The 16383-nt window shown below is 37.7% G+C and overlaps 2 protein-coding genes across 5 annotated transcripts; both read right to left on the bottom strand.

Annotated features, from left to right (window-relative positions):
- Positions 1–403: 403 nt before the first annotated feature.
- On the bottom strand, positions 404–7506 carry LOC113722933 (glucose-6-phosphate 1-dehydrogenase, cytoplasmic isoform). Of its 4 annotated transcripts, none has more exons than XM_027246169.2 (16): positions 7325–7506; positions 6309–6560; positions 5834–5919; positions 5463–5517; positions 5201–5387; positions 4606–4763; positions 4446–4514; positions 4109–4167; positions 3828–3864; positions 3090–3161; positions 2509–2656; positions 2207–2302; positions 1543–1613; positions 1147–1262; positions 940–985; positions 404–865 (listed from the first exon to the last, which is right to left on the bottom strand). In XM_027246169.2, exons 2-16 carry the CDS (start codon positions 6480–6482, stop codon positions 698–700), a joined length of 1542 nt encoding a protein of 513 aa, XP_027101970.2. In that variant the 5' UTR covers positions 6483–6560; positions 7325–7506; the 3' UTR covers positions 404–697. The 4 variants fall into 4 exon arrangements, with proteins under 4 accessions (XP_027101970.2, XP_071915003.1, XP_027101968.2 ...); XM_072058902.1 differs by having other exon boundaries at positions 7289–7413; XM_027246167.2 differs by having other exon boundaries at positions 7230–7374.
- Positions 7507–10500: 2994 nt separating this feature from the next.
- On the bottom strand, positions 10501–14702 carry LOC113722935 (plant UBX domain-containing protein 1). The gene is made up of 7 exons (XM_027246170.2): positions 14409–14702; positions 13375–13471; positions 13052–13120; positions 12462–12529; positions 12229–12358; positions 12009–12113; positions 10501–10903 (listed from the first exon to the last, which is right to left on the bottom strand). The coding sequence occupies exons 1-7, from the start codon at positions 14484–14486 to the stop codon at positions 10704–10706; spliced, it is 747 nt and encodes a 248-aa protein (XP_027101971.2). The 5' UTR covers positions 14487–14702; the 3' UTR covers positions 10501–10703.
- Between the last annotated feature and the right edge of the window lie 1681 nt (positions 14703–16383).

The following is a 16383-nucleotide window of genomic DNA, read 5'->3' as shown; positions in this document are numbered from 1 at the left end:
GCTGAGCAGAGCCCGCCCCTTAGCAGTGTAACTATGCTGATAGCAACTGAAAATTTTACACGTTTATATAAACAGTAGTGTCATATCCAATTAAATCTATCAGCCACGTACCGAAATAGCCATTCCATTATTAACCTGCAATGTGATATTATTGGTAGTCAGTCTACTTCCCATAATCAATCATTGGATAATCTGTCTAGAATTCTCGTACCAAACTGTGGGATATCTGCCAATAATCAATCATTCTAGTACATGATGTCTTCTTCGGCTCTATCCCGTGTAATATTTGTGCAAGACCGCAGGCTGCACCTGAATTTGGGTTAGTAAACCTCTGCTCAGTCTCTTCAATTAATTTAAATTGCCTTGGAATGAAAGTGCTCATATTTCGAGTGGCTGTTCTGTGTTTGATGCGCAAGAAGCAATTATTATTTCGGTATTATTGCGTTCAAAAAAAACCTTATTACAACATTGCAGTAGCGATATACCACATGTTACAAATCATGCCTCAAAATAGTGAAAAAAAAAAAAAAAAGCATCTGAACGGCGAGTGCATCCGCATTTTATCAGCACGCTGCTATGGGGGCACACCAGGGATGGCAGCATACCAGAGTAGGTAATATTGTACATGGAACCATTACAACACCGCATCTACTCGGCAAGTAGGATGCTATTAGCACGGAACGGAATCCCAGCAACTCTAGAGCGTGGGAGGGATCCATATATAGCCATGTGTTTGCACATAACCGGCTCGCTGTAACAATTCATCAGCTTCTGTTGGACCTCTGCTGCCGGGCTTATACAAGGCAGTCTTCATCTCTCCCCTATCTATTCTGTGCAGAAGAGGGGTGAATATTTCCCAAGCTTCCTGAAATTGTGATCTGTGTCAGTGATGAAACATCATCTTCCGAGATCTAATCAGAATTTCAATCATTACAGTACCTTCAACTCGTCTCTGCGGACAAAATGCTGCTGGTCGCCTCTTATCCTGTAGAATCAAGAATTGCAGTCACATGTCTATGAAGGCATGCTTAAGAACCCAATGTAATGCAAGAATTCTTTTCGCGTCATTAAACTGCTGATCAGAATGATACGCACATAAAAGGCATGGGGTTGAACTTTAAAATTATAGGAGAAAACAATCTTTACGTGTCAAGAATTAGACGTTCATAAGCCTCTGGAATGGTAACCCCAGAATATCGCTGCCTATATGACAAGTCCAATTCGCTTTGAACAGTTGACATTTCCAGCCCAGGTTGCTTGACCTTCATAAGAGCACTCAAAAGGTCAGAGCCAAGTTGACTGTGGAAGGAGTCTCAATATTATGTATTAATCCCAGGTTACAAAGAGAAGAATGTACAATCGAAGATGAGAACGTACAACCAAATGACAAAGGAGAAATAATATCAAAACTATTTGTCGATATATTTGCAAAACCTGCAATCTTAACAATTTTTATACCTTTGATGAGATTATTACATAAATTGAATGTGTGAGAAATAGTAACTGAGAGAAAACTACAATATGATTGGAAACCAGTCTTACCGTTAGCTTCATATAAATAGCCTCTGAAGGTTGCAGACGTATTACAAATTCATTTCTCCCTTGCTTTTGACCTGGATGAACAAAATATTCTTTTCATGGTATGGCTCAATGAAAATAACCTACAACATATGCGCTTCTTGTTAATGAAGAAAAACTGAATAATGAAGAAAATTTTTTTGATCTTTTTGGTAATGCAGAAAGTGACGAGAAAACGATATAGAGTGCTTAACTAATACTAATAGTTCAAATTATTCTTTTCACCTTTTTCATTCTTTGCTTAGTTAATAGTTCTAATTACAAACACAATTAAAGCATCAAGTAGTTGCAGCAGGACTCAACTGCAAAACTGTGCTCTTCTACCTACTAATCAGGACCATTAAAGCATTTCAGTTTAAGTTGGAATGATAGAGGCCTTTCTCTTTCTCTAGTTCTTGGGTTTTGTTAGGTGGCATGTTTTCTCAATCTTGAAACCTTACAGGCAAATATTTCCAATCAGAGAACTGATTAGAAGTCAGAAACTCTATCACCATCCCTCATAGACTAGCTCCGAGATCTATCCTCATTGTATGATCTACTTTAAGATGTAGCTTCTACAAAAGCAGAGCTCCTAACCTACAGTCATATGCCTATTTCATTTTAACTTCTTGAGAGCTGAAATACATACATCTGAAAATATCACCGGGTACATCCTTAAATTGCACACGGACTTCTGCCTTTCTTGAATTTAGAGCTTTTCCAGCCTTCAGTATAAATGGCACACCTGCAGCAAGTGATTATGGCAATGTCAGGACAGAAACGCGTTCCAATCACAAAATTCTTGCCAAGCAAAAAGAACGTCAACCCTCTTCTAATTTTTCGTTTAACATCCACAAAGCGTTTGCTGCTGTATGAATAAAAATTCTGTCATTGAACAATGACAGAGATCGACCACGCAATACTACACCATTTACTGCAGACATGCCCCACCTTCCCATCGCTCATTGTGGATCCGTAAAATCACAGTTGCAAAAGTAGGAGTATTGGAGTTGTCTGGAACTGTGGGATCAGCAGTATAGCCCTCATATTGTCCAAGAACGACCTCCTCTTCTTTAATTGGTTGCACTGATTGGAGAACCTAGAAATAACAATTGGACCTTTAGAGGCTTCTACTGCAGTTATACACATTACTGCCTAAGTGCATAAAGAAAAGTTTGATGTGCTTAAACAGGTAAATTCTGTATATTTTTTCCAACATTCTGAAGCACAAAGCCAATTGCATGAGACTCCGACCAATTCAAACAAACAAGAGCTGCATGTAAGCAAACTTATGCCTGTGCATACATTTACTTAACACCAAGGTTGACCTTTTCACCATTGCAGTTTTGTATGTTTTATTTTGGTTTATTCTCTCTTTCCCTTCTTCAATCTTGTGGTATATTCAGGTAGTCATCACAAGATTTCACAGAACTACCTACTTTTGTTTTTGCTGCAGATCTTTATTTCCATTTCCTTTTATTCTCTCTCTCTCTCTCTCTCGCAGATACAAACCAACTTGCTGGAATACTAACCTTAACCTTCTCATCTCGGATGTGTTCAGGCCTAATTGAAATTGGCTTCTCCATGGCAATGAGGCAGAAAACCTGCATAGGAGATCACTTATCAGATAAAAAAGGCTAGGCTTCAGAAGTAAAGACTATCAGGTTTCAGATAACTAATTTATGGCACCACTCCAAGAATAATAAAAAAAATAAGGGATTGTACATAGAGAATAATTATTATGATCGATGAAGTGGAGGAGAGCTTGCATCGTTAGATGGATACTGTCATCATGTCAGTCCTGTATGGACCTTCATACTAGATGCAAGTCTCTGAGCAGATTATCTATGATCGCGTTATTTATCGAATTATTGCCTTTTTATGAGAATTTTAAAAAAAAAAATCATCCCTTTTAACAGAGTTCCAAAATAAGAACTGAAATCAATTGGACAAAGGGCCACAAGGCACACCGAGAAGGAAGGAAGAGGGAGAAGTTTACAGTTTGTTGAAGAACGAAGCGAGGGAGGGAAAAAATTTTAATTTGTTGAAGAAAGAGGCGCCAGTGAAGAGGAGAAGAAATAACTTGTTCGGTGAAGGAAGGGACAATGTTTGGGTAAAAAACCCATCTATGATTACAAAGTCTTTACCATACATTACTTAGACAAAAAGGAGATATGAGCTATTGGTATGTAATAGCTGTAGCTAAACTATTTTTTCAGGAGTTACAATTACTAAACTATTGGTATGACATATTCCAAAACTAGTCTCACCTGCAAGAGGTGATTCTGAATAATGTCACGGATAATTCTGCAAAACAAAATCAAAGAGATAGGCATTAGTAATTCTAAGCATTCTAACAAACAAAGAAAACAACAGTTTCTGATCTGTATATTAACTTCTATAACATGAACTCATCTAAAATTAGTAATTCTAATCGTTCTGGAAGAGAAACCTGGTTTAGCCAAAGTTTTCAAATGAGGAAATATAATTAACTGTGGGAGTTTAATTTCCAAGTGTCAATAGTGGAACAGTGGGTTTCCACGTGGCATACCCATATTCATCGAAGTATCCACCTCGACCTTCAGTTCCAAAATCCTCTCTGAACACAATCTTCAAAAGAATAGAAAGAAAAGGATTTATGTACTCTCACTGTCAAAGTACTTGAAGCAAAAGAGAGAAATATGTAGCAGCAATCTCAAGAATAAAGCCAAAAAATTAAACTATTCGAATACCAAAGCCAATTTCTGATTTTGGAAACCAAGAGAGTGATTGATTACTGTTGATGGGCACACAAACACAGATAGAGACATGTATGTATACATGTGTGTGTGTGTGTGAGAGAGAGAGAGAGAGAGGGAAAGCAAGAGATTGCAAGAGAGGAATCTCACCTGCACGTTATCAATGTTGTCACGATTCCAGAGTGGCAAAAAGAAGCGATTAGCAAAACGGAGTACCAACTACATTATTTGCCACGATAAATCAGGATTAGCATATGGCCATTGCTCAACTGGGATAAGAAAATATAGACAGTGTTGGAATGTGCATTACCAAGTTCTGTACCAATTCCTTTCCCAAATAATGATCAATACGATAAATTTGGGGCTCATCAAATAATTCACCAATCTGGGAACTGAGTTGCTCAGCTGAAGCCAAATCCTTGCCAAAGGGCTTCTCAACAACAATGCGAGTCCAGCCACCAAGATCAGCTAGAATGAGTAACACCAAGAAGTGAACAAAAGATGAACAACTCTTAGGGTTGCAATTAAAATGACAGGCCAAGCACCAATAAGTGGTCTCTAGAGTTTTTATCAGGTAAAATTCAGCTGGGAAACAAAAGACAAGAAGAAGAAGCACCAATGCATTTTCACATTGGATGGGACAATGCATGGAGCTTTATCAACCTACCATATAACTTGCTTTGTACAAGGGTTGAAAATTTGCTTTAAACAGGAAACTACAGGAGCAACATAGGGAGAGTTTTTGGGCTTCTTTTCCATCCACACTCACAGTTATCTCCAAGCAAATCAAGTTTAACTAATTATTCTAACAGGACGGTACACCTGAACCAAATGGGGCATAAATTCCAGAGCAAGACCCTACAAGATGAATGCATGGTAGAGAAGAAAGACGCTGAAGTACATACATTTATTTGTACAATAAAGCTTGATCATTTTGCAGACAGGAGGATACACAGATGGAGGAAGAGCAAGGTAAAAGAGTCTTCGAGCAGATCCTTCTGTACTTTTTGTTGACACTTCATGCTCAAATATTGTCTTATCCAATGCTCGGAAACCCTCCTCAGCATCATAGGCTCCACTTACATATTTGATCTACAAAAACAATTATTAGCAGGCATCTACAGTAAAATGAAAAATTTAAATTTCATTTATAGCATATATACTAACCAATTGCAAAAATTTTGATAATTCTTCACCATTATCTTTGCCATGGGACAGGTACCTGCAGCGTGTTTACTCTATTGGTTCAAAGCTAACAAGATCAGGTGCTATAATGCATTGAGAAAGGCTGAATAAGCAAAAAGCTCAAATGTAGCTTGGCATCACCTCTCTAAACAATGATGAGAATTAAATAAGAGCAAAGCTCAAAAGTAACGAATGTTAAATTATTTGGCAAAGCGATAACTTGTACAACGCGCAAGACAAACTGTAGAAGCAAGAGGAGTTGACAATTGCATAATGCGAGAACAGATGTACTTGATCCTAAGTCTTCTTAAATTCAGGAAGTAACATAGGAAATTTCGAGAACAAAATCTTACCCACGGATACGATCTCTCAAGTCATCATCTGAAAGCTTGGTCCTTGCATATCCAAAAATGTGAACTTCATCTGGAGGCAAGAATCCCTGTGAACAGTCCGACCAAAATCTTGACTTAGCATAACACAACTCTCTTTCACCCATAGCATATAAAAATCAATATCTGAAATATGTAGTGATATCATCTATTGCCAAAATGATGCCTCAACTCAAACTATATTACGAGCAAACTAAAACATGAGGTTCTTGCTACTGGAAGATCTAAGAAGAGACCAATATATGTAGCCCTTTGCTTCCATGAAAAAGGGGGCATATCTATCTATTTTATATTTATCTATTCAGATAGAAAAGGAAAGGAAGCAACTTTAGGAATGCACTTGAAATCTTGGCACATATCATTACCAGACCATATTGACGAGCAAATGTAGTAAGCTATCCATCACAAAAAAAAAAAGGGGAAAAAAAAAGCGCCAAACCTGACGATAAAGGTTGAAAAGTGCAGGGAAAGTCTTCTTCTTGGCAAGATCACCAGAAGCACCAAGAACAATAATGGAGAGGCAGCCAGTATCAGGCACATTATCATCGTCTCCTACGGGGGACTCGGTCTTAAAAGAAGCTCTTTTTTCAATGCTCCAAGCAGCTGATGCCATTTTCAGATCTCCAGAAGCAGGTGGGGAACCAAAATAGCTCACCTCTTAACAATTTCAAGTATGCTCAGTTCCACTTATCTACAGCAATACAAAACCAATTTGTGACCAAGCCGAAGCTGTTTTGAACAACAAAGATATGGAAAATTCAATCGAAGCAGTTAACAGCTCCTGCTATGCTATGCTATGCTAGGTGTAAGGCCACTTGTGTCTACATAAAGGCATGAATCCCTTCAAAATTTTCCTCTTTTATTTAACGAGAACACCAGCAACAGAATTGCTCACTCTCCAACTCCCCAGTCCAATCCACCAAACAAGAGAACTACATACAGATACATTTCCCCCCCCCCCCCGATCCCGCACCCACAGAAAACAATACAAGAAAAGGAAAAGACAATGACGAAATCAGAATTTGAGAACCTGCATCGTGCGCAGGCTGATTAATATTACAGCCTACGTTCTTTTTCTTTTTGTAATTATTATTAGTTCTAATCAGCAGAATTAAGCCATACCTGATCCAACTGGAAAACACTCAGTACAAACTCACTTCGGATCGCATCAAAAGATAAAAAATGAAGATAGAGAAAATGAGGATAAGGGAGCTGTAGAGATTAAGACGGGCAGCCAAAAAGTAGACGCTGAAAGCGAGATGAAGTTGTTGGGCATGTGCAGGAGGGGGATCATCAAAACATGGAAATGAGAAAATTTCAATATATATTTTTTAAATTCTATTCTGCAACTAATGCTTACCAGTAACGGGGAAAGTAGTTATAGCAGAAAAAGAAAAAATGGGGCCTGGATTGCCGTACAAAATTAGTCGAGGATGGTAGTTGGCAGGTAAAGACCTTTTTTTTTCTTTTTCCTTTCGCTCCCCTTCTGTTTTCGGGTTTGATACAACCGAACAAGAGCAGAAATTGTGCGGATTGAATCCGAGAATTGCAAGTCCGGGAGGGGGGCCCGGGGGGAGGGGGGTGGTGATGGATATTGGACTAGCAAGTAGTAACAGCAGTCATGGCCTTTTGGGATTGGGGTAACCGGAAGACTTTTGAAGGTGCTTTGTAGTTGAATAAGAGCTAGTGTCAGCGGTGTCTGCTGAGGCGAAATTCTGTGATCAGCGCTGATGTTAATGGATGCTTTCTACGGTGCCTCCCTTTGACTTTAATTTGCTCTTCTCCTCTCAGTAATAAGTACTATAAATAAATACTTAAATTGTTTGGATTGCGGTTTATTTGTCAAAATATATTTGCTTACATCATCGTTACAATTTCCAACGCACCTTTTTATCTTCCTAATTACCTTTTTATCTCACATACATCACATCACAAAAAAGTGCTACAGTAAAAATATTTCTAATAATTCAAAATCCAAACAAACCCACTATTAACTTAGCCGCCGTCGACGTCGACGACGACGCAAATAATATACCAGTGCTAATGAGGATGCTGGCTGCCTACGTGTCTATACTTGGGAGTTTCTACATCTCGGATTAATGTTTATTCCCTTTATATCCTCGTGCGGAGTGCTCTTGTTTGAATGGAGGGTAAGTTGCGTGAGAAAGAAAAGTAGAAGAACGTGAGATACTAGAAAATAAAAATTATTTCCTCGTGCAAAAAATTTTTTTGAAATAAAATGAGAAGTCAATGGTAATTATTGGAAGCTACTAAAGTGTAATTATTGGTAACTATTTTCTTTTAAAATTGTACTATAAATTTTACCGGACATAAAATGCAAGAAATTTTTTGAACTTTCTCGCTAAACAAACACACATATAAAGGAAAATAAAACCAATAAATTTTCCTCATCCCCTGACACATTTCCTTGCAATTTGGAAGTCAATTTTTTTAAAAAATAATATTTTACATGCATTATAAACACATTCTTCAACTCACATTTTTATATTTTCAATCACCTTTTTATCTCACATACATCAGATTATAAAAAGCGTTACACTAATTATTTTAAATAATACACTGTCCAAATAATACACATTTACTTGGGGATTGATAATGATGAAAACGTCAAAATCCAAACTTCTTTCCATACATTATAGGAGTACTATTTATTGTGTTGCCGATCGATGACCAATAAACATACAACATGCTAATCAAAGGATTAGTGAAGGTACACCTTGCACATCACCTAACACACACCACAAATTCTGCACCTAACACTTCCCCACTTAGCACTTCATATAAATCATACTCCCTCCGTCCCACTTTGATAGTCCCATTTCTTTTTTCACACAGTTTAAGAAAAAGTAGTTAACTTTGTTGGAAAAGTAAATTTAGATTATTTTTTTCTTAAAATACCCTCACATTAAATATGGTATAACTTTATGGAAACTTGAATTGATGGTAAAAAATGAATCAACTCTCATTAAATGGGATAGGTTTATAGTAATAACTACTTACATTGAATAAGGGTATTTTAGGAAAATTAAAATACAACTACATTCTTCAATTGGAAAGTTGACTACAATTCGAGACAGATGAAAAAAGAATACGAGACTATCAAAGTGAGACGGAGGGAGTACTGAAAGTTGGACTAGTAACTAACAAATGTAGTATACTTACCATCTCAAACAAGCGGAAAGATTTAATCATTGATGAGTACAATAGATTTCTATAAGCAAATGAAAAGTTTTTTTGGGGGGTTAATTTTTTGCAAACAATTATGCTACTACTACTACTTATTATTATTATAAATTGCACGCATAATTAGTTGGTTAACTCGTACTTCTTTCCTTTGCGAACTTGATCCGATAATTCTCATACCCATGTCGTTTCCCCGTTTGCCGCTTGTGTGCTCTGCTCAAATTTACGACACCAAAGCATCTATTGCCTAACATTATTGGGAAATTTGCCAAATTAGTCCATAATATTTACAAAAAAAATTTTTTAGCCCCTAACATTTAAAATCAGCAAGAATAATTCCTAACATATAAATTATGATTCATTTTGATCATAATGCTCGTATTTGCTCATTTTCTCTGACTGAAAATAACACGTCCCTCTCATGTGAGCATATTTTCAAAAACAAAATCGAAAAATACACTTGATTTCCCTTTTAAACTAAAAATATACGGGACCGTCACCCCTTTACACCTTTCCCCCTCAAATTATAGCCACAAGCAACACCCTAATTCCCACAAAATTGTACACTGGTTTATTGAAAATATGAAAATATCAAAGGGCACGAGGTCCACGACATTCCATCCAAGGACCTTATTAGTATTATTTTCTATACGCGTCAGTCCAAAAGCACGGGGTTTGGTCGTACAGTATCCACCTAATCCCATAAGTATTTAAAATTTTTACCTTAAGTTTTTAATTAAATTTTAATAACGGGACCGGGGGAGAGTTTTTTTTTTTTTTTTCTAAAAAGAAAAGACAAAAATCCGAATGCAGACAGAGGCAGTAACTTTCAGAATGGTGTGTGGGTTAACGTTGGTCTGTCAGCGCTTGGTACCCCAATCATTTTGTTTTTTTGACAAGGTGGGCCATCTTTTGGATCACCCTAGAATCCGTCTATATCAAATTCAAGCCTGCCACCTCTCCACCAACATCGGCCCAGCCAGCCAGCCTGCCTGCGTGATTGACTGATTCCATTTATTTCTTTCCCTGCAACCAACTTCTTATCAAATTTCTCAATCTAAGCAATTAGCTATAATGGTCTTGTTGGACCGTGTATTACGGCACACCCAACCCAACACATGTACACAAGTCGCGTATGTTTCTACCACTTATTTATCACTGACCCTTTGACCATAATTAAGACCCCATTTGCGGTTACAGTAATTTATAAAGAAAAAAAAAATACTTTTGACACAATTTTTTTTTTTTAAAATACTTTTAAATTTTCAAAAATTGAGCTCCTTCAGTTCCGAGAAATTAGTTATCAAATACTCTAAAAAATACTTTTAGTACTAAAAAGCACTCTCTTAAAAAAAAAAAAAACACAACCCCAAACGGAGCCTAAAACACCCTCCAAATCCAGCAGAAAAATTAAGGGAACACGAAGCTGAGCCACCTCAAAAGCAGACTAGAATTGGCAGCCATCATGAACAAATTATTAAATTCATCACGACCAGCCAGATGCCATGTTTGGGAGGCATATGGACAAGTTCCCTTCCCCCTTTTCTCTAACAGCAAGCAACTAAGTGATTTTCATACATATACATGGATCAAGCTATCTAGATCTCAGCAAAGAGGCGATTAATTTATATCACATTTTCAACCACTTTGGCTTGATACTCTTCTTATCAGCAGGCTTGCGCTGGGGAACAGCAGCATCAACATGATTGGACGTTACAACCTCTGCTGGAGGTTGGGCAGACTCTTGCTGCTCATCTGTGATGTCCAGGCCTTGCAAAGACATGACCTCCTCTTGAAGGAATGGCCCCGAAGCTGCAGCAGCAGCGTCACCTGGAAACAAGAAAAGCATGTGAAACCACAAATTGAATATATAAACGCAGATCCTGTATCAGCAAAGAGAACGTGTGAGAAGAGAGGGGGGGGGGGGGGGGGAAGGTACTTCACAAACAGAAAGTAACAGGTGAACACAAACATCGACTCCAAACATTTCCACAGTCAACATTTCCTACTATAAACCGATGATGCAAAACCAGCCATTTTGCCTTCAAAATAAGTTCCTTCAACAACTTGCAAAAGCCCACTGTCTGATGGGTCTTTTTTTAACTTAGTCAAGAAATAACTGCGGGTTCAGAAAGTGATCACTATCCAGATTCGTATGATCAGCCAACAAACCACTTCAAATTTTACATGGCCCACAGCCTATATTCACTTAAAAGACGGCTGCCCCAGATCAGCATCAGCTGCAGGCGATAATGATGAAGTCGGATGCCATTCATCACTATCTATTTTAAGTTATAGCTATACCAATTAAGCAAAATTTCCAAGATCCTAGATGAATTACTCAATTAATACTAGTTGATCAGTTCACAACATGGCAGTGGACAATCAGTGCAACCTATATTGCACACTTTGAATATATACGAGCAGATAATCCAGCAAACCCGTATAATCACTCTCAGGGCAGATGAGCCGCATATTCAGATGCGTCCCAACTCATGCCACTACGTGACCTACTCCAGTGTCTTTTACTCCTTAACTCTCTTTTGGTGAACTGACCATCATGTTTGCAACAATTTTCAGCCCTATCGCACTTCATCAACATCCAGATAATAGGTAAAGTGGAAAATAAGCAGTACTCAAACTAATGGAAGTGTTCCAAAGTGCTGGTATTGCTAAATGTCTTGCAAAAAATATTTTAAGTATTAACAGTACCCCACCCCTTCTCTTTCCAAAAAGGAATAAGTTAAAACTCCAAACAAATGATCACCAACTGTGAATTATGCATAAGCATAAAAAATTTCCATACTAAGAACAACAGGGCAACATGCAGTTTTAGAAGATTTAAGACCAATGGCAACGGTAACCAGCTTAAATTTGACTTCTGTAATCATAACTTTAATGCAAAAGTAAGATTAGAATTATAACACGTACAGACCTTGTGCATCATCATATGCAAAATACACAATAGCACCGGGCAAAAAACCAGCAGAATAAAAGTCCTGTGAGGTGTCTTTTATCTGCTTCTTGGGAGGAGTAGTATCTGAAAAGCAAAAATCTTAACCACAGTTACACCAGCTTCACCATCTTAAATACTTCATAAGGTACTGTATAACCTTGAACAAGAATAAATTACATTAAACACTGCAAATCCTTACATATATAAAATGGCACTTCAGGATGAATAATTACTTTCATGAGAAGATCAACTAAGCTTTGAATCTGCTCCGTTGGGTGAAATACAGCCTCAAGAGTGTAATTGTCAGGAAAACGTACTCTAATGACAGCCTGCAGGGATGTGAAAAAAAATTAACTTTGCATCATAGGAGAGTATAAATATATAGAAACTTCAAAGAGTAACAAATTCATCTGCAAAGAAATAGCTTAGCACCTTAGTTATCCTTGACCTGCGAGCAGCCTCTTCTGCTTCTCGGATTTTCTTCGTCTTCAGAAAGTTATCTGCTTAGTTTCCCAAGTCAGATGCAGAAACAAATAAGACGTCTTATATGTGGCCAGATATAGATATCATCACAATATCTAAGGTTTTTTATCATGCACCTTTAAGAATTTCATAGGTGAATGTTTGCGCTGACAAAATGCAGCAATAAACTACAGGATGAACCAATAGATGGTACACAACCAGATAATTGCACTTTTCGAAGAAACTATCAGAATTATATGAGTATATGTATGTTTTCAGACCGCCATCTACCATTCTGGCAAGAGTTATATACTCAATTTCACCTCTTATAGTCATCGAGACGACTAGACCATGTCATTTTCAAAAAACATATTAGATATTTTGATCAGTTTCCAAGAACATGCAGTTCATGTCCAAATAACTTATTTTATTGGAGCAGAAGTGGCAAAAGAAAAGCTCCACTTCAGTCATTTCTCTAGAAAACAAATTAGACCTTTCAAATATGGTGGTAATAAATAAGCAGATAAACCAATATCTATAATTGCAAGGATATATCATACCTTCCTTTTTTGTTGCCATGAGTCGATAATAATCCTCTGCTGTGAACTCATAAAAGTCATCTGGCTCCTCTGACAATTCCATCCAAAACAAGAAAAGAACACAGTTATAATCAGCAAAACTATAAAAAAAAAAGTGCGGAAAGAAAACAGTTCCAAGCCTGGAATAAGTAATTCAAATTTTATTCAACACTACTATAGCATACCCGTGTGAGCAATGTCCCAAAAAGGCACAATTGCATAACACCATCCGAAAATCAAATAGCATGTTACCTTATCCAACAATGCAAGGTCAGAGAAAGTTACAAAAATCAAATAGAGCTTACCATTGTCAAGGACATCACTAGGACTTGAAGAAGCAGTAAATGTTTCAAACACACGGATTTCTCGACCAAATCTTTCTTTAGCAGCAGCAAGCTTTGCCTGAATTCCATGCAAAAGAACAAGAAACTGAAGAAACTGAAAATAGGCACTTTTTAACCCTTCAACTTTATAAAGATACACAACAAGTGCTCACAGTTCAACAAGGTCATATGCATTCTCCAGATCAGTGATTAGGCAACATTCTTGAAAAAACTTCACAAACCCTTAGGAAGAAACATGAGCAAATAGAAAACTTTCTTAAGTTCCAAGAATGCCAGAGCTACAAAAAGTGGAGTGCCATGCTTTGCAGAAGAACATAAAACAAGCAATTCAATCAAAGCCTCTCAGGTGGTGATGGATAAAGAAAGAGAGATTGCAATTATTATCTTTTTCCAAAGAGCACGGGTAGAATATATTGAAGCCTCGAAATATGTCTTCCAAATATTCGCCTCTATACATGAAGAATCATTAACTACAAGAAATTATTGCATGTAATCATGTCTATCCAGACAAGCTTGATAGAAGAGAATGACAGCAAATACCTATGACCCCCTAACACTTCCTTCAAATTTCATCCTAAGTGCACAAAAAATGCAGCAATTAATCCACGTACGGTACTTTAAATAACTTGAAACCAATTTTTAAACTCTCAATAGACATGCCTGATAACTTAAAGCACTTCCCATCGACATACATAAAGATTTTGTTATTACTATTTTGCAGCTGATATCGACCTATAATTGATCAGTAATAAGGAAATGAATCAGGGCGCAGGCTGCAATCAGGGAATGTAGAAAGTAACGGAAGATCATAAACCCAACACTAATTTTTTTAAAAAAAAAAAAGAAAAAAGAGGCACGGTAGCTTATCCAGTTCCAAGACCAATATTCAAGAATCCCAACCTAAGACCCAGAGATTTTCCTGGGGAGGAAGGAAAGAAAACAAAAACAAAATCCGATGAACCAATTGAGCATGAAGGAAAGGAACTAAGGAGGACCTTAGCTGATTCGGAGTCCATTGAGTGGATAGTAGTGAATCTCCTCCGCTTGACAGCTGGTGGAGAATCAATTCTCATCACCAATTTACAACAATTTCCAATCTGCTTGATCTTTGTACCCTCCTTTGCCACCCCCGCTTTCTTGCTTGTTTTCTTGAATCCTTTGACTCTATGAGCAGGAAACCGACGCCCTCGATAATTCTCGGATTCGTTTCTTGCCCCGGATCCCTATATGATCGGGTTTGGACGTGCACGCGATATTAAACTTGATTCCAAAACACAAGAATGTTGAATGGGTGTAGGCCCAAAGAAAAGACACAATAAAATGCAAATCGGCCATATTAAGTGTTTTGCTGGTGGGCCAAAAACCCAAGCCCACCTAGTTACACTTTTTTGTTTTGGTTATACCTGTCAGAGAAAATAAAATAAAGTCAAGTCGCAAGGGGCTAAAAAAAGGGGAAGAAAGTCAAAAGAGAAAGGTCCTTCCATGTTGTCTGGCACAGCGGAAGAGAGAGGAGAGGAAGGATTACAGTAGTTTATGTATTTGGATTATGTATTTGAATTAATCTTTTGTCTATACTAATAATATATAAACTATCACCATTAGATATGTGGATATTAATTTTAATTTTAATTTACAATTTTTTACATAATTATCATACATTTAATGATGCTAATTGTATACACTATCAATGTATATAAGATTAACTCTATATATTTTACATATTTATCATTAAATTTGAATTTGTCATGTTTATGTTAACGGGTAAAAATGAGATTTCATAGAATTTTACATCTTCAGTCTCACATCATTTCTGTTTTTTTTCTTATTTTTTGAGAAAAAGTTTAATTAGGGTATTTATCCTTTCATTTATATCCGGTTAAGACTCTCAAAACAAAAGAAAATGAACAAATTCTCTTCATTTATTTTCTATTTTTGGCACTCTATTGCATCCAAAATCCCTTTTGTTTTTCTCTCCATTTGTCTCCGTTTTTTTTTTTTTTACCTCTCTTGGAATGTTTAATTTTGACATGCCTTATTAGAAAATTTCTTCATTTTGGGCCTGGTTGGAAGCCCTATTTTTTACCAAGTTTTTATTATACTAGTTTTTTAACAACTTGTGCTACAGGAACCCCCAAAAATTTATCAAAGTTTTTAACCTACACACTTAAAATATCCAAAACACAACAAAAAAAAATTCCCTTCCACTTTTCTTCTTCTTCCTCCCCCACCACCACCTCCATTGCCGGCTCCGTCGCCGGTTTCGGCGCCAATTTTCGGTGCCAGTGCCGGTCTTCTTTTTTTTTTTCCCCCTTTTTTCCCTCTCCCCCTCTTCCTCCCTGCCATCATCCTCTCTTGTCTTTTTTTTTTCTCTCTACGTCCGGCGCCATTCCTCCCCCACCTCTCTGTGGACAAAAAAAAAGAAAGAAAAATAGGGCAGAGGGGGTGGCGGGGGGAGAGGGGAGAAGCGGGAAGGGGAACAGGGATGGCGGGGTAGAGGAGGGTTGCGGGGGAAGGGGAAAGGAGGGGCAGCGGGGGGAGAGGGGAGAAGCGGGAAGCGGGAAGGGGAACAGGGGAGGCGGGGGTGGCGGGGCAAAGGGAGGCTGCAGGGGGAGGGGGAAGGCAGGGCAAAAGGGGGGCGGCGGCGGGAGGGGAGGAGAAGGGGAAAGGGAGGAGAGGGGTGGCGGGAGGTGGAGTTGCTGCTAGGGGTGGCGGATGTAACGGGGAAGAAGAAGAAGAAGAAAAAGAGAGGAAAGAAAAGAAAAAGGAAAGAAAGAAAAAGAAAGGGAAAGAGGAAAAAAAAAAAGTTTTCACCTTACAAAAACTTTTACAAAATTTTTCACCTTACAAAAACTTCTACAGTGCACTACAGTAAAGTTTTAGACAAACTCCTAAAAAACTCAGGTTCCAAACAGGCCCAAATTCTTTCAAAATAAACTTTTCTTCAATCTCAATACTGCAATACAGGTCACA

Source organism: Coffea arabica, chromosome 7e (genome assembly GCF_036785885.1).
Source record: "Coffea arabica cultivar ET-39 chromosome 7e, Coffea Arabica ET-39 HiFi, whole genome shotgun sequence".
Classification (NCBI taxonomy): Eukaryota; Viridiplantae; Streptophyta; class Magnoliopsida; order Gentianales; family Rubiaceae; genus Coffea; species Coffea arabica.
The sequence above is the reverse complement of the archived record's forward strand: the minus strand, read 5'-3'. Positions and strand labels throughout refer to the sequence as shown.

What these genes read in the sequence shown, in the direction of transcription:
- LOC113722933 (XM_027246169.2), bottom strand. Translation starts at nt 6,482, where the DNA reads ATGGCATCAGCTGCTTGGAGCATTGAAAAAAGAGCTTCTTTTAAGACC. An exon ending in TTGAGAGATCGTATCCGTGG is followed by an intron (nt 5,518 to 5,833) that starts GTAAGATTTTGT and finishes AACACGCTGCAG; the next exon opens with GTACCTGTCCCATGGCAAAG. An exon ending in GGATACTTCGATGAATATGG is followed by an intron (nt 3,865 to 4,108) that starts GTATGCCACGTG and finishes TTTGTTTTGCAG; the next exon opens with AATTATCCGTGACATTATTC.
- LOC113722935 (XM_027246170.2), bottom strand. Translation starts at nt 14,486, where the DNA reads ATGAGAATTGATTCTCCACCAGCTGTCAAGCGGAGGAGATTCACTACT. An exon ending in TAGTGATGTCCTTGACAATG is followed by an intron (nt 13,121 to 13,374) that starts GTAAGCTCTATT and finishes TGGAATTGTCAG; the next exon opens with AGGAGCCAGATGACTTTTAT. An exon ending in TGAAGTGCCATTTTATATAT is followed by an intron (nt 12,114 to 12,228) that starts GTAAGGATTTGC and finishes TTTGCTTTTCAG; the next exon opens with ATACTACTCCTCCCAAGAAG.